Raw genomic sequence first — 18,221 nt, 5'->3', positions numbered from 1 at the left:
ACAGCAGAGCTGTCCATATAGCTCCCCCTCTAGCTCCACCCCCCAGTCATTCTCTTTGCCGGCTCTAAGCACTACAGGGAGTGCAGAATTATTAGGCAAGTTGTATTTTTGAGGATTAATTTTATTATTGAACAACAACCATGTTCTCAATGAACCCAAAAAACTCATTAATATCAAAGCTGAATAGTTTTGGAAGTAGTTTTTTAGTTTGTTTTTAGTTATAGCTATTTTAGGGGGATATCTGTGTGTGCAGATGACTATTACTGTGCATAATTATTAGGCAACTTAACAAAAAACAAATATATACCCATTTCAATTATTTATTTTTACCAGTGAAACCAATATAACATCTCAACATTCACAAATATACATTTTCTGACATTCAAAAACAAAACAAAAAACAAATCAGTGACCAATATAGCCACCTTTCTTTGCAAGGACACTCAAAAGCCTGCCATCCATGGATTCTGTCAGTGTTTTGATCTGTTCACCATCAACATTGCGTGCAGCAGCAACCACAGTCTCCCAGACACTGTTCAGAGAGGTGTACTGTTTTCCCTCCTTGTAAATCTCACATTTGATGATGGACCACAGGTTCTCAATGGAGTTCAGATCAGGTGAACAAGGAGGCCATGTCATTAGATTTTCTTCTTTTATACCCTTTCTTGCCAGCCACGCTGTGGAGTATTTGGACGCGTGTGATGGAGCATTGTCCTGCATGAAAATCATGTTTTTCTTGAAGGATGCAGACTTCTTCCTGTACCACTGCTTGAAGAAGGTGTCTTCCAGAAACTGGCAGTAGGACTGGGAGTTGAGCTTGACTCCATCCTCAACCCGAAAAGGCCCCACAAGCTCATCTTTGATGATACCAGCCCAAACCAGTACTCCACCTCCACCTTGCTGGCGTCTGAGTCGGACTGGAGCTCTCTGCCCTTTACCAATCCAGCCACGGGCCCATCCATCTGGCCCATCAAGACTCACTCTCATTTCATCAGTCCATAAAACCTTAGAAAAATCAGTCTTGAGATATTTCTTGGCCCAGTCTTGACGTTTCAGCTTGTGTGTCTTGTTCAGTGGTGGTCATCTTTCAGCCTTTCTTACCTTGGCCATGTCTCTGAGTATTGCACACCTTGTGCTTTTGGGCACTCCAGTGATGTTGCAGCTCTGAAATATGGCCAAACTGGTGGCAAGTGGCATCTTGGCAGCTGCACGCTTGACTTTTCTCAGTTCATGGGCAGTTATTTTGCGCCTTGGTTTTTCCACACGCTTCTTGCGACCCTGTTGACTATTTTGAATGAAACGCTTGATTGTTCGATGATCACGCTTCAGAAGCTTTGCAATTTTAAGAGTGCTGCATCCCTCTGCAAGATATCTCACTATTTTTGACTTTTCTGAGCCTGTCAAGTCCTTCTTTTGACCCATTTTGCCAAAGGAAAGGAAGTTGCCTAATAATTATGCACACCTGATATAGGGTGTTGATGTCATTAGACCACACCCCTTCTCATTACAGAGATGCACATCACCTAATATGCTTAACTGGTAGTAGGCTTTCGAGCCTATACAGCTTGGAGTAAGACAACATGCATAAAGAAGATGATGTGGTCAAAATACTCATTTGCCTAATAATTCTGCACTCCCTGTAGGGTCTCTCTATGGGAGGGTAAAGTGAATGTGGTGTTAGTTTTATTATCTTCAATCAAAAGTTTGTTATTTTTAAATGGTACCGGTTTGTACTATTTACTCTCTGGCAGAAAAAAGATGAAGAATTCTGCTTAGAGGAAGATGATTTTAGCATGTTGTAACTAAAATCCATTGCTGTTCCCACACAGGACTGAGGAGTACCAGAAAACTTCAGTTGGGGGGAACAGTCTGCAGGCTTGACTGCAATGAGGTATGTTCAGTCATTTATTTCTAGACAAGACTGAGATAATGCTAGAAGACTGACAATATCCCCATGTGGGGAGGGTAAGCTATGTTCTGAGACTTAGTAAAGAATTGAATGCTTACATAACAGGGCTAATTATGCTGGTTGACACTAACTTAGGGCAATCGATTATTTTACTTAAGAAATACTCGTTGGGAGACACTTTTAAAGCACTTTTGAGTTCTTTCTGGGGTTATTCCCACATGGCTAAAATTTATTCACTTAGAAGTTATTTTTGTAGGCCTCATAGCTCCAGAGTGGAGTGGGAGGGACCTAATTTTGCGCCTCAGATGCGCAGTTAGAATTGAAAGACAAGTTCATGCTGCTTCATATGGAGGGTCCTGCTGCTGTTTGAGGGCCTAAAAGAAGCTTCATTCCCCCAAAACTGATCCCTAAGGGCAGGTAGGGCCACAGCAGTAAGCTGTGGCAAGGTGCTGTAGTAATTTAACCGGTTATTGGCTTTAGGCTGCTTGGTTTGGGCATTAAGGGGTTAATAGTTTTGGAACTTGTGGTGCAATCTTACTAAGGCTTTAGGTACATACTGTGAAAATTTCAAAAGGATTGCTGCATTTGTCACTGTTTTGTAAAATTGTGTGCTCTTTTTATCTCTTAAAGGCACAGTAACGTTTTTTCAAATTGTGTATTTTATTTGTTTAAAGTGATTTCTAAGCCTGTTTGTTCATATTACTAGTTTTTTAAACATGTCTGAGACCAAGGAAAGTCCTTGTTCAATGTGTTTAGAAGCCATGGTGGAACCCCCTCTCAGAATGTGTCCCAATTGCACTAATGTGTCTATACACTTTAAAGATCATATTGTTGCACTTAAAAGTGTGGCCCTAGATGATTTTCAGAGTGAAGGTAATGAGGATAGTCCGTCTACCTCTCCCCATGTGTCACAACCAGTTACGCCCGCTCAAGCGATGCCTAGTACCTCTAGTGCGTCTGCCCCTATTACATTGCAACAACTAGCGGCAGTCATGGATAACTCCCTTGCGGCCTTCCTATCTAAACTGCCAGTTTTTCCTGCAAAGCGTGATAGCTCTGTTTTAAGAACAGATTATGAGCAATCTGAAGCTTTGGTAGCCTTATCTGATGTACCCTCATAACGCTCTGAAGTGGGAGTGAGGGATTTGATGTCTGAGGGAGAAATTTCCGATTCAGGAAAGGTTTTCATCAGGCAGATTCAGATACATTAGCGTTTAAATTTAAATTGGAACACCTCCGCGTATTGCTCAGGTAGGTATTGGCTACTCTGGATGATTGTAACCCTATGGTAGTCCCAGAGAAATTGTGTAAAATGGACAGTACCTAGAGGTCCCTGTATACACTGATGCGTTTCCAGGCCCTAAGAGGGTTGCGGATATTGTTACTAAGGAGTGGGATAGACCAGGTGTCCCTTTTGTTCCCCCCCTATTTTTAAGAAAATGTTCCCCGTAACTGACCCCATGCAGGACTCGTGGCAGACAGTCCCTAAGGTAGAGGGGGCTGTTTCTTCACTTGCTAAACGCACAACCATACCAGTTGAAGACAGTTGTGCTTTTAAAGACCCTATGGATAAAAAGTTAGAGGGTTTACTTAAGAAAATTTTTGTTCAACAAGGTTTTCTTCTCCAACCTATTGACTGCATTATTCCTGTAACTACTGCAGCCGCTTTCTAGTTTGAGGCGCTGGAGGATTCGCTCCAGACGGAGACCTCATACGACAAAATTATGGATAGAATTAAGGCTCTAAAGCTGGCTAATTCTTTTATCACAGATGCCGCTTTGCAATTAGCTAAGTTAGCGGCAAAAAATTCAGGTTTCGCCATAATGGCGCGCAGAGCGCTTTGGCTCAAGTCATGGTCGGCCGATGTGTCGTCAAAATCCAAATTATTAAATATCCCTTTCAAAGGAAAGACCCTTTTCGGGCCAGAATTGAAAGAGATTATTTCAGAAATCACCGGGGGAAAGGGCCATGCTCTCCCTCAGGACAAGCCCTTTAAGGCTAAAAACACAGCTAACTTTCGTTCCTTTCGTAATTTCAGGAGCGGTCCCGCTTCAGCCTCTACAGCTGCAAAGCAAGAGGGTAACGCTTCACAGCCCAAGGCAACCTGGAAGCCTTACCAGGGCTGGAACAAGGGTAAACAGGCCAAAAAGCCTGCAGCTGCTACCAAGACAGCATGAAGGGGTAGCTCCCGATCCGGGACCGGATCTAGTAGGGGGCAGACTTTCTCTCTTTGCTCAGGCCTGGGCAAGAGATGTTCACAATCCCTGGGCATTAGAGATTGTTTCCCAGGGATATCTTCTAGAATTCAAGGACTCCCCTCCAAGGGGAAGGTTCCACATTTCTCGTCTGTCTACAGACCAGACAAAGAAAGAGGCGTTCTTACGCTGTGTAGAAGATCTACATACAATGGTAGTGATATACCCAGTTCCAATTGCAGAACAAGGACTGGGTTTTTACTCAAACCTATTTGTGTTTCCCAAAAAAGAAGGAACTTTCAGACCAATCCTGGATCTAAAAATTCTAAACAGATACCTCAGAGTCCCATCATTCAAGATGGAGACCATCCGGACAATCTTACCTATGATCCAGGAAGGTCAATATATGACTACCGTGGATCTAAAGGATGCGTACCTGCATATTCCTATCCACAAAGATCATCATCAGTTCCTCAGGTTCGCTTTTCTAGACAAGTATTACCAGTTTGTGGCTCTTCCATTCGGGTTAGCCACTGCTCCCAGAATGTTCACAAAGGTGCTAGGGTCCCTTCTGGCGGTTCTAAGACCGCGGGGCATAGCAGTGGCGCCTTATTTAGACGACATCTTAATTCATGCACCGTCTTTTCACAGAGCCAAGGCTCACACGGAGATTGTATTGGCTTTTCTGAGGTCTCACGGGTGGAAGGTGAACATCAAAAAGAGTTCTCTGTCCCCACTCACAAGGGTTCCCTTCCTAGGAACACTAATAGATTCGGTAGAAATGAAAATATTTCTGACGGAGGTCAGAAAGTTGAAACTTTTAACTACTTGCCGAGTTCTTCATTCCATTCCTCAGCCATCTGTAGCTCAGTGCATGAAGGCAATCGGATTAATGGTAGCGGCAATGGACATAGTCCCTTTCGCTCGGATACATCTCAGACCACTGCAACTATGCATGCTCAAACAGTGGAATGGGGATTATGCAGATTTGTCTCCTCAAATACCGTTGGACCAGGAGACCAGAGATTCTCTTCTCTGGTGGTTGTCTCAGGATCACCTGTCTCAGGGAATATGCTTCCGCAGACCAGAGTGGATCATTGTAACGACCGACGTCAGTCTGTTAGGCTGGGGTGCAGTCTGGGACTCCCTGAAAGCTCAAGGCTTATGGTCTCGAGAAGAATCTCTTCTCCCGATAAACATTCTGGAGCTGAGGGCGATATTCAACGCGCTTCAGGCATGTCCTCAACTAGCTGCGGCCAAATTCATCAGATTTCAGTCGGACAACATCACGACTGTAGCTTACATCAATCATCAAGGGATAACAAAGAGTTCCCTAGCGATGAAGGAAGTAACATCTCTCAGCAATTCACATCCCAGGAGTAGACAACTGGGAGGCGGATTTCCTGAGTCGTCAGACTTTTCATCCTTGGGAGTGGGAACTCCACCCGGAGGTATTTGCCCAGCTGACTCAGCTTTGTGCACTCCAGAGTTGGATCTGAAGGCGTCCCGCCAGAACACCAAACTTCCTCTCTACGGGGCCAGGTCCCGGGACCCCAAGGCGGCATTGATAGATGCTCTAACAGCGCCTTGGTCCTTCAATCTGGCTTATGTTTTCCCACCGTTTCCCCTTCTCCCTCGTCTGGTCGCCAGAATCAAGCAGGAGAAGGCGTCAGTGATTCTAATAGCGCCTGCGTGGCCACGCAGGACTTGGTATGCAGACCTAGTGGACATGTCATCTGTCCCACCATGGACACTGCCAATGAGGCAGGATCTTCTAATTCAGGGTCCATTCAAGCATCCAAATCTAATTTCTCTACGTCTGACTGCTTGGAGATTGAACGCTTAATTCTATCAAAGCGTGGTTTCTCTGAGTCAGTTATAGATACCCTGATTCAGGTGAGAAAGCCTGCCACCAGGAAAATCTACCATAAGATATGGCGGAAATATCTTTGTTAGTGTGAATCCAAGGGTTACTCATGGAGTAATATTAGGATTCCCAGGATATTGTCTTTTCTCCAAGAAGGTTTGGAGAAAGGATTGTCAGCTAGTTCTTTAAAGGGACAGATATCTGCTCTTTCTATCCTTTTACACAAGCGTCTGGCAGAGGTTCCAGACGTTCAAGCATTTGCACAGGCCTTAGTCAGAATCAAGCCTGTCTATAAACCTGTGGCTCCGCCATGGAGTCTAAATCTAGTTCTTTCAGTTCTTCAAGGGGTTCCGTTTGAACCTTTACATTCCATAGATATTAAGTTGTGATCTTGGAAAGTTTTGTTTTTGGTAGCTATCTCTTCTGCTCGAAGAGTCTCAGAATTATCTGCTTTACAGTGCAATTCACCTTACCTGGTGCTCCACGCAGATAAGGTAGTTTTGCGTACCAAACCTGGTTTCCTTCCTAAAGTGGTTTCTAATAAGAATATTAACCAGGAAATAGTTTTTCCTTCTCTGTGTCCTAATCCTTCTTCGAAGAAGGAATGTCTGTTGCACAATCTTGATGTAGTTCATGCTCTAAAGTTCTATTTGCAAGCAACTAAGGATTTCAGACAAACATCTTCCTTGTTTGTTATCTATTCTGGTAAGAGGAGAGGTCAGAAAGCGACTGCTACCTCTCTTTCCTTTTGGCTGAAAAGCATCATCCGTTTGGCCTATGAGACTGCTGGCCAGCAGCCTCCTGAAACTATTACTGCTCATTCTACCAGAGCAGTGGCTTCCACATGGGCTTTTAAAAACGAGGCTTCTGTTGAACAGATTTGTAAGGCAGCGACTTGGTCTTCACTGCATACTTTTTCAAAATTTTACAAATTCAATACTTTTGCTTCTTCGGAGGCTATTTTTGGGAGAAAGGTTTTGCAAGCAGTGGTGCCTTCTATTTAAGGTACCTGCCTTGTTCCCTCCCTTCATCCGTGTCCTAAAGCTTTGGTATTGGTATCCCACAAGTAAAGGATGAATCCGTGGACTGGATACACCTTGCAAGAGAAAACAGAATTTATGCTTACCTGATAAATTACTTTCTCTTGCGGTGTATCCAGTCCACGGCCCGCCCTGGCAATTAAGTCAGGTAAAAAATTTTTTGTTCAAACTACAGTCACCACTGCACCCTATGGTTTCTCCTTTTTCTTCCTAACCTTTGGTCGAATGACTGGGGGGTGGAGCTAGAGGGGGAGCTATATGGACAGCTCTGCTGTGTACTCTCTTTGCCACTTCCTGTAGGGAATGAGAATATCCCACAAGTAAAGGATGAATCCGTGGACTGGATACACCGCAAGAGAAAGTCATTTATCAGGTAAGCATAAATTATGGTTTTTTTCTTTCATGATTCAGATAGAGCATGCAATTTTAAGCAACTTTCTAATTTACTCTTATTATCAATTTTTCTTAATTCTCTTGCAATCTTTATTTGAAAAAGCAGGAATCTAAGCTTAGGAGCTGGCCCATTTTTGGTTCAGATCCCTGGGTAGCGCTTGCTGATTAGTGGCTACCCAGGTGCTGAACCAAAAATGGACCGGTTCCTAAGTTTATGAAGTAAAATTGATAATAGGAGTAAATTAGAAAGTTGCTTTTAATGGCATGAAAGAAAAAATTTCAGTTTAGTATCCCTTTAATGTGAATACAAGATGATTCTCATTTCTGTTAATTATGTCATGGGATCCCACCTTTGATTTTAATGTTTGTTATTCTGATCATTAGAAAAAATGGTCAAAATCAAGGATGAATTTTGCAAAGAGCCCCTGGAAGCAGCAGTCTCTGACCGTCCAGAGGTGATTGACATGTCATATGTATATGGTTCAGACTCGGCAGCCTTCGATATGCAGTTGGAAAGACACAGTGATTATGACAGTGGCAGATCAAGTGTTGGGAAACTTTACTGTGACATCTGCGGGCAGACCTGCAACAGTCTAAATGTTTTATTGGTGCATAAAAGAAGTCACACAGGTAACTTTACTCTCCCGAGGATAGTCTTGTAATTATGATACCTTGTAATTATTTTTGAAGATAAAGAATATGGAAACAATTAACTTTGCTACACTTTTTTGTTGATTTTAACGTTCAGAATTTTGTACATAAAAAAATTTGTTGAAGATATTTTAAAAAGTTATAGATACTGTCACAACTTGAAATACAAAACAGCTATTATAAAATTGCACTTATTGTTGCAAAATATGAATGTATACTTTGGCAAGCTTTCAAACATATAGGGCCAGATTACAAGTGGAGCACTAATTAACACTCCCGCTCGAGCATTAATTGCGCTAGAAGTAAAATTATGAGTTGAAAGTAAAAAGTTATCGCTCTCGCGCTAACCTGACGTGCATACAAAGCCGAACTTAGAATATCGGGCACAGTAACCAATTCCCCCATTGAAGTCAATGGAGTAAAAAAAAGTGGAAAAACACACCCAACTCGCACGCAAACCTAATCGCATATTCTTATGTGCGCTAACCCAACATAAAAATATGATTAGTTCACATTCCAAATATGTTCTACATATATATATATATATATATATATATATAAATATATATATATATATATATATATATATATATATATATATACACACATGATTATATATAGGTAAAGATATATACAGATACAGTATATAGGAATATCTATTTAGAAATACTTAAAACATATTCTGCTATGTGCAGAACATTGGAATGTGAAATATTTACAGTAAATACACCGTATAACACTTTGCTTTTACATGTTTTCATCTACTTGACTGCAAAGATTTTTTTCTTTCCAAAGGCAGGGAGAGTCTACATCTTCATTCCTTACTGTTAGGAATATCAACACCTGGCCACCAGGAGGAGGCAAAGACACCCCAGCCAAAGGCTATTAATATCGCTTTCACTTTCCCCATCCCCCCAGTCATTCTTTTCCTTTCGTCACTATAGGAGGATGGCAGAGAAGGTTGCATAGAAGAAATAGAGTCCTTTAATGGGTAGTTTCCCTTTAAGAGAGGACTGGGTGCTTGAGTAACCATGTAATTCTCTCAGTGAGAGTTGTAGCTACCAGTGGAGGCTCCTCCGTTTGTGCACATTCGCACGTGAACCCCGGCCAGGGCAAGAGGAAAAAAAAAATTGAGCAAAAAAAAAAAAAAAAAATACCCCCCCCCAAAAAATATATTTGTTTAATAAAATATAATTTTTCAAATATCCTCCTATGATCCTATCTAAAAAATTTATATTTTATTATTATCCCCAGCAGCAACAGTACTGCCTTAGTCTTGTGTGTATACTCATTTATTTACTCTGTCAGTGTCGTAACATAGGGAGGCAGAGGCAGGAGGGAGGGAGCTAGGACCGGGCAGACACAACAGGCAGCATAGCAGACAGTATTTGGCTCTTCTCTGCCTGACAACAGCTGACGTCACTAGCTTCTCATCTCTCACTCTGTCTCCTCCCCAACCCGACCAGACAGGCTGCTATGTGCTGCGCACACACTAACTATTCGTCGCACGTGCGAATAGAGGGAGACCCTATCCTGCACAGTGATCTATGCTTCACTGTGCAGGCGTAGCTCCTCCCAGGCCCATCACTGCCATAGACCCATAATTGCACAGGCTGAAGTGTGCGGTCTTAGACGTCAGCCTGTGCTCTGCCTATGCCTCCTCCCACTGCCTTAGCCAGCCTCACTGTGATACGCTGTTGCGTCCACGTGACGGCCCCCACAAGGCTCCTCCCCCTCAACGGCGCGAAAGTCGCATTGATGAGATAGCCGTTGAGGAGAGAGGAGTCTTGTGTTGACTCTGTTGTACTTAACTTGGCAAATCCCATCTTTAACTTGTTGGCACAAATTTGTTCTTCTTTGTTGGGGCTATATTTGCTAACCTGCCTTGGCTGCAAGCCTGCAAGCAATCTCTATACAGAGTTACAGACAGACCCAGACGTCTGTGTTGTTGACAACTGACAACTTGTTGTTGTGTTACTTCTTACTTTACTTCAGTCTGCAGTTCTGCTGCTGGCTGTCCTGACCTCCTGAGTGGGAATAGATTAGACTGAGTCCGAGTGATAGTAGGCAGGGTGGTAGGGAGAAAGCCTAATTTTTTTGCTGCAGGCCTGCAGCTTATTAGTTATTTATAATTTAATAATAGTTAATAGTTTACTTTACACTACAGACCAGTTGGTTGAAGAGAGAGATTGAGTGAGTCAGTCACACAGTTTAAGTTTATTTAGACTAGAAGAACAGTAGTCAGTAAGTCAGTCAGTCTAGAGAGAGTAGACTACTTAGACAGTGTGTCTAGTGTTAGTGAAAAAAAAGTTCATTTTTATCTTTACTACAAAGTACTTAGGGAGTTCTTTAGTGGAGTAATTTGGGAATAATAAAATAACAATTTTCTAGCAGATAGATTAATGTAGATTCATCATTCATTGCAATTAGAAGTTTTGCAAAATAAGTAAAAAGTTTGTTTTTTAACAAAAAGCAGTTAACTTCTGCTGTGCTGCTGCCTGCTGATACTAGTTGACCAGACCTGACCTTGACCGTTGACGGCTCTCACGGCTGCTTACTATTAAAAAAATTAAGTATTTTAGCAGATTAATTAGCAGATTGCAATTAGAAGTTTTGCAAAAAAAGGTAAAAGTTTTGTTAAAAAAAAAGTTAACTGCTGTGCTGCTGCTTGCTCATACTAGTTGTTGACCGTTGACGGCTGTCACGGTAGCTTACCATTAATAAATTTAAGTATTTTAGCAGATTAATTAATTAGCAGATTGCAATTAGAAGTTTTGCAAAAAAAGCTAAAAATATTTTTTTAAAAAAAGCAGTTAACTGCTGTGCTGCTGCATGCTGATACTATTTGTTGACCATTAACGGCTGTCACGGTTGCTTACTTATCTACAAGTTCTATATTACATAACAACCGCCAAACTATTAAACTATTAAGTTGTATATTTTCTAACAGCTGCAGAGCTACATACATACAAGTTATATATTAGATAACAACCGCCAAACTATTAAACTATTAAGTTGTATATTTTCTAAGAGCTGCAGAGCTACCTACCTACAAGTTATATATTACATAACAACCGCCAAACTATTAAACTATTAAGTTGTATATTTTCTAACAGCTGCAGAGCTACATACATACAAGTTATATATTAGATAACAACCGCCAAACTATTAAACTATTAAGTTGTATATTTTCTAAGAGCTGCAGAGCTACCTACCTACAAGTTATATATTACATAACAACCGCCAAACTATTAAACTATTAAGTTGTATATTTTCTAACAGCTGCAGAGCAGCAGAGCTACCTACCTAAAAGTTATATATTACATAACAACCGCCAAACTATTAAACTATTACGTTGTATATTTTCTAACAGCTGCAGAGCTACCTACATACAAGTTATATATTACATAACAACCGCCAAACTATTAAACTATTAAGTTGTATATTTTCTAACAGCTGCAGAGCTACCTACCTACAAGTTATATATTAGATAACAACCGTCAAACTATTAAACTATTAAGTTGCATATTTTCTAACAGCTGCAGAGCTACCTACCTACAAGTTATATATTACATAACAACCGCCAAACTATTAAACTATCTTTCTCCTGTTAAGTGTGGTCAGTCCACGGGTCATCATTACTTCTGGGATATTAACTCCTCCCTAACAGGAAGTGCAAGAGGATCACCCAGCAGAGCTGCTATATAGCTCCTCCCCTCTACGTCACACCCAGTCATTCTCTTGCACCCAACTAATAGATAGGATGTGTGAGAGGACTGTGGTGATTATACTTAGTTTTTATATCTTCAATCAAAAGTTTGTTATTTTAAAACAGCACCGGAGTGTGTTGTTCCTTCTCAGGTAGAATTTGAAGAAGAATCTACCTGAGTTTTTGGATGATTTTAGCCGGCGTAGTTAAGATCATTTTGCTGTTCTCGGCCATCTGAGGAGTGAGGTAAACTTCAGATCAGGGGACAGCGGGCAGGTTCACCTGCAAAGAGGTATGTAGCAGCATATTATTTTCTGAGGAATGGAATTGACTGAGAAAATACTGCCAATACCGATATAATGTAAGTTCAGCCTTAAATGCAGTAGTAGCAACTGGTATCAGGCTGTCATGTATGTATATTTACACTTCAGTATTCTGGGGAATGGCACTTCACTGGGATAATACTGTATGCATAAAACTTTTAGCCTAACTTGCAGTGGGAACGACTAGCTGCAGGCTTTCTAATGACATTTCATTTATTTTATGTTAAACGTTTTGCTGGCATGTTAAATCGTTTAATTATCTGAGGTACTGGGTGAAAAATTGTTTTGGGCACTGTTTTTTCCACTTGGCGGTCGTTTTATTTAATTTAAGACAGTTTACTGATCTCCCTCACTGTTGTGTGTGAGGGGGAGGGGCCTATTTTGGCGCTTTTGCTACGCATCAGAAAATTCAGTCACAAGTCTGTTTTCTTCCCTGCATGATCCGGTTCGTCTCTACAGAGCTCAAGGGTCTTCCAAAGTTATTTTGAGGGAGGTAATCACTCACAGCAGACCTGTGAGATTGTGCTTTGACTGTGATAAAAAACGTTTTTATTCTGTACATTTTTTCTGCTATTTAAGGGTTTGTTATTCATTGCTAATGGGGGCAATCCTTTGCTAAATTGTGTTTTTACCGGAAAGAATTTGATTTTATAATTTCTCCGGTTCATTGTTACTCAACTGTCATAACTTTTTTCTGTGCTTCTTAAAGGCACAGTACGTTTTTCATATTACTTGTAAATTGAGTTGAAAAGTATTTCCAAGTTTGCTAGTTTAATTGCTAGTGTGTTAAACATGTCTGACTCAGAGGAATATCTCTGTGCTATATGTGCTAAAGCCAAAGTGGAGCCCAATAGAAATTTATGTACTAATTGCATTGATGCTACTTTAAATAAAAGTCAATCTGTACAAATTGAACATCATTCACCAAACAACGAGGGGAAAGTTATGCCGACTAACTTGCCTCACGTGTCAGTACCTGCATCTCCCGCTCGGGAGGTGCGTGATATTGTAACGCCGAGTACTTCAGGGCGGCCATTACAAATCACATTACAGGACATGGCTAATGTTATGACTGAAGTTTTGTCTAAATTACCAGAACTTAGAGGTAAGCGTGATCACTCTGGGGTGAGAACAGAGTGCGCTGATAATAATAGGGCCATGTCAGATACTGCGTCACAATATGCAGAACATGATGACGGAGAGCTTCAATCTGCAGGTGACGGTTCTGATCCCAATAGAGTGGATTCAGACATTTCTAACTTTAAGTTTAAGCTTGAAATCCTCCGTGTACTGCTAGGGGAGGTATTAGCGGCTCTGAATGATTGTAACACTGTTGCAATCCCAGAGAAATTATGTAGGCTGGATAGATACTATGCGGTACCGGCGAGTACTGACGTATTTCCTATACCTAAGAGACTTACAGAGATAATTACTAAGGAGTGGGATAGGCCTGGTGTACCCTTTTCCCCCCCTCCTGTATTTAGAAAAATGTTTCCAATAGACGCCACCACACGGGACTTATGGCAGACGATCCCTAAGGTGGAGGGAGCGGTTTCTACTCTGGCTAAGCGTACCACTATCCCGGTGGAGGATAGCTGTGCCTTTTCAGATCCAATGGATAAAAAATTAGAGGGTTACCTTAAGAAAATGTTTGTTCAACAAGGTTTTATATTGCAACCCCTTGCATGTATAGCGTCTGTCACGGCCGCGGCCGCTTTTTGGTCCGAGTCCCTGGAAGAGACTCTTGACTCAATAACTATAGATGAGAAATAACTATAGATGAGATTTCTAACAAGCTTAAGACTCTTAAGCTAGCTAATTCATTTGTTTCAGATGCCGTAGTACATTTAACTAAACTTACGGCTAAGAATTCCGGATTCGCCATTCAGGCACGCAGAGCACTGTGGCTAAAATCCTGGTCAGCTGACGTTACTTCTAAATCTAAATTACTTAACATACCTTTCAAAGGACAGACCTTATTCGGGCCTGGTTTGAAAGAAATTATCGCTGACATTACTGGAGGTAAGGGCCATGCCCTGCCTCAAGACAGAGCCAAACCTAGGGCTAGACAGTCTAATTTTCGTTCCTTTTGTAATTTCAAGGCAGGAGCAGCATCAACTTCCTCTGCACCAAAACAGGAAGGAGCTGTTGCTCGCTACAGACAAGGCTGGAGACCCAACCAGTCCTGGAACAAGGGCAAGCAGGCCAGAAAACCTGCTGCTGCCCCTAAGACAGCATGAATTGAGGGCCCCCGATCCTGGAACGGATCTAGTGGGGGGCAGACTTTCTCTCTTCGCCCAGGCTTGGGCAAGAGATGTCCAGGATCCCTGGGCACTAGAGATCATATCTCAGGGATATCTTCTGGACTTCAAATCCTCTCCCCCAAAAGGGAGATTTCATCTATCAAGGTTGTCAACAAACTCAAATCTGTTTGTGGTTCCCAAGAAAGAGGGAACCTTCAGACCAATCTTAGATTTAAAGATCCTAAACAAATTCCTAAGAGTTCCATCGTTCAAAATGGAAACTATTCGGACAATCCTACCCATGATCCAAAAGGGTCAGTACATGACCACGGTGGATTTAAAGGATGCTTACCTTCACATACCGATTCACAAAGATCATTACCGGTATCTAAGGTTTGCCTTCCTAGACAGGCATTACCAGTTTGTAGCTCTTCCATTCGGATTTGCTACGGCTCCAAGAATCTTCACAAAGGTTCTGGGTGCTCTTCTGGCGGTACTAAGACCGCGAGGAATTTCGGTAGCTCCGTACCTAGACGACATTCTGATACAAGCTTCAAGCTTTCAAACTGCCAAGTCTCATACAGAGTTAGTACTGGCATTTCTAAGGTCGCATGGATGGAAGGTGAACGAAAAGAAGAGTTCTCTCTTTCCACTCACAAGAGTTCCCTTCTTGGGGACTCTTATAGATTCTGTAGAAATGAAGATCTACCTGACAGAAGACAGGTTAACAAAGCTTCAAAATGCATGCCGTGTCCTTCATTCCATTCAACCCCCGTCAGTAGCTCAATGCATGGAGGTGATCGGCTTAATGGTAGCGGCAATGGACATAGTACCCTTTGCACGCCTTCATCTCAGACCGCTGCAATTGTGCATGCTAAGTCAGTGGAATGGGGATTACTCAGATTTGTCCCCTACTCTGAATCTGGATCAAGAGACCAGAAATTCTCTTCTATGGTGGCTTTCTCGGCCACATCTGTCCAGGGGGATGCCATTCAGCAGGCCAGATTGGACAATTGTAACAACAGACGCCAGCCTACTAGGTTGGGGCGCTGTCTGGAATTCTCTGAAGGCTCAGGGATCATGGACTCAGGAGGAGAGTCTCCAGCCAATAAACATTCTGGAATTGAGAGCAGTTCTCAATGCCCTTCTGGCTTGGCCCCAGTTAACAACTCGGGGGTTCATCAGGTTTCAGTCGGACAACATCACGACTGTAGCTTACATCAACCATCAAGGAGGGACAAGAAGCTCCCTAGCGATGATGGAAGTATCGAAGATAATTCGCTGGGCAGAGTCTCACTCTTGCCACCTGTCAGCAATCCACATCCCGGGAGTGGAGAACTGGGAGGCGGATTTCTTAAGTCGTCAGACTTTTCATCCGGGGGAGTGGGAACTTCATCCGGAGGTCTTTGCCCAAATACTTCGACGTTGGGGCAAACCAGAGATAGATCTCATGGCGTCTCGACAGAACGCCAAGCTTCCTTGTTACGGGTCCAGATCCAGGGATCCGGGAGAGGTCCTGATAGATGCTTTGACAGCAGCTTGGACCTTCGGGATGGCTTATGTGTTTCCACCCTTCCCGATGCTTCCTCGATTGATTGCCAGAATCAAACAGGAGAGAGCATCGGTGATTCTAATCGCGCCCGCGTGGCCACGCAGGACTTGGTATGCAGATCTAGTGGACATGTCATCCTGTCCACCTTGGTCTCTGCCTCTGAGACGGGACCTTCTGATCCAGGGTCCCTTCAAACATCAAAATCTAATTTCTCTGAAGCTGACTGCTTGGAAATTGAACGCTTGATTTTATCAAAACGTGGATTTTCTGAGTCAGTAATTGATACCTTAATACAGGCTAGGAAGCCTGTTACCAGAAAGATTTACCATAAAATATGGCGTAAATACTTATATTGGTGCGAATCCAAAAGTTACTCATGGAGTAAGGTTAGGATTCCTAGGATATTGTCTTTTCTACAAGAAGGTTTAGAAAAGGGTTTATCCGCTAGTTCCTTAAAGGGACAGATCTCAGCTCTGTCCATTCTTTTACACAAACGTCTGTCACAAGTTCCAGACGTTCAGGCTTTTTGTCAGGCTTTGGCCAGGATTAAGCCTGTGTTTAAAACTGTTGCTCCACCATGGAGCTTAAACTTAGTTCTTAACGTTTTACAGGGTGTTCCGTTTGAACCCCTTCATTCCATTGATATCAAATTGTTATCTTGGAAAGTTCTGTTTTTAATGGCTATTTCCTCGGCTCGAAGAGTCTCTGAGTTATCTGCCTTACATTGTGATTCTCCTTATCTGATTTTTCATTCAGACAAGGTAGTTCTGCGTACTAAACCTGGGTTCTTACCTAAGGTGGTCACTAACAGGAATATCAATCAAGAGATTGTTGTTCCATCTTTGTGTCCTAATCCTTCTTCAAAGAAGGAACGTCTTCTACACAATCTAGATGTAGTCCGTGCCCTGAAATTTTATTTACAGGCAACTAAAGATTTTCGACAAACGTCTTCCCTGTTTGTCGTTTATTCTGGTCAGAGGAGAGGTCAAAAAGCTTCTGCTACCTCTCTCTCTTTTTGGCTTCGTAGCATAATACGTTTAGCTTATGAGACTGCTGGACAGCAACCTCCTGAAAGAATTACAGCTCATTCTACTAGAGCTGTGGCTTCCACTTGGGCCTTTAAGAATGAGGCCTCTGTTGAACAGATTTGCAAGGCTGCAACTTGGTCTTCTCTTCATACTTTTTCCAAATTTTACAAATTTGACACTTTTGCTTCTTCGGAGGCTGTTTTTGGGAGAAAGGTTCTTCAGGCAGTGGTTCCTTCCGTATAAAGATCCTGCCTGTCCCTCCCGTCATCCGTGTACTTTAGCTTTGGTATTGGTATCCCAGAAGTAATGATTACCCGTGGACTGACCACACTTAACAGGAGAAAACATAATTTATGCTTACCTGATAAATTCCTTTCTCCTGTAGTGTGGTCAGTCCACGGCCCGCCCTGTTTTTATGGCAGGTCTAAATTTTTAAATTATACTCCAGTCACCACTGCACCCTTTAGCCTCTCCTTTCTCGTTGGTTCTCGGTCGAATGACTGGGTGTGACGTAGAGGGGAGGAGCTATATAGCAGCTCTGCTGGGTGATCCTCTTGCACTTCCTGTTGGGGAGGAGTTAATATCCCAGAAGTAATGATGACCCGTGGACTGACCACACTACAGGAGAAAGGAATTTATCAGGTAAGCATAAATTATGTTTTTCAAGTTGAGTTGTATATTTTCTAGCAGCTGCAGAGCAGCAGAGCTACCTACCTATAAGTTTTATATTACATAACAACCGCCAAACTATTAAACTATTAAGTTGTATATTTTCTAACAGCTGCAGAGCTACCTACCTACAAGTTATATATTAGATAACAACCGTCAAACTATTAAGCTATTAAGTTGTATATTTTCTAACAGCTGCAGAGCTACCTACCTACAAGTTATATATTAGATAACAACCGCCAAACTATTAAACTTTTAAGTTGTATATTTTCTAACAGCTGCAGAGCTACCTACCTACAAGTTATATATTACATAACAACCGCCAAACTATTAAACTATTATGTTGTATATTTTCTAACAGCTGCAGAGCTACCTACCTACAAGTTATATATTACATAACAACCGCCAAACTATTAAACTATTACTTCAAGTTGAGTTGTATATTTTCTAACAGCTGCAGAGCTACCTACCTACAAGTTATATATTACATAACAACCGCCAAACTATTAAACTATTAAGTTGTATATTTTCTAACAGCTGCAGAGCTACCTACCTACAAGTTATATATTAGATAAGAGCAAAGGACTGTTCTTTGTGTGTAAACTAACAGTTAAGATGGCACTTAGTAAAATTAGTGTGTCT

General features: G+C 41.9%; 1 protein-coding gene across 1 annotated transcript in view; it reads left to right on the top strand.

Annotated features, from left to right (window-relative positions):
* Positions 1–7,793: 7,793 nt before the first annotated feature.
* IKZF3 (IKAROS family zinc finger 3) overlaps positions 7,794–18,221 on the top strand; it is a 147,786-nt gene continuing 137,358 nt past the window's right edge. The window contains exon 1 of the mRNA XM_053698153.1: positions 7,794–8,034. Coding sequence (XP_053554128.1) covers positions 7,794–8,034 — 241 coding nt within the window. The remainder of the gene's footprint in view (positions 8,035–18,221) is intronic.

The sequence above is a fragment of the Bombina bombina genome, chromosome 1 (assembly GCF_027579735.1).
Source record: "Bombina bombina isolate aBomBom1 chromosome 1, aBomBom1.pri, whole genome shotgun sequence".
Lineage (NCBI taxonomy): Eukaryota > Metazoa > Chordata > Amphibia > Anura > Bombinatoridae > Bombina > Bombina bombina.
Note: the sequence above shows the minus strand (reverse complement) of the source record. Positions and strands in the feature narration are given on the sequence as shown.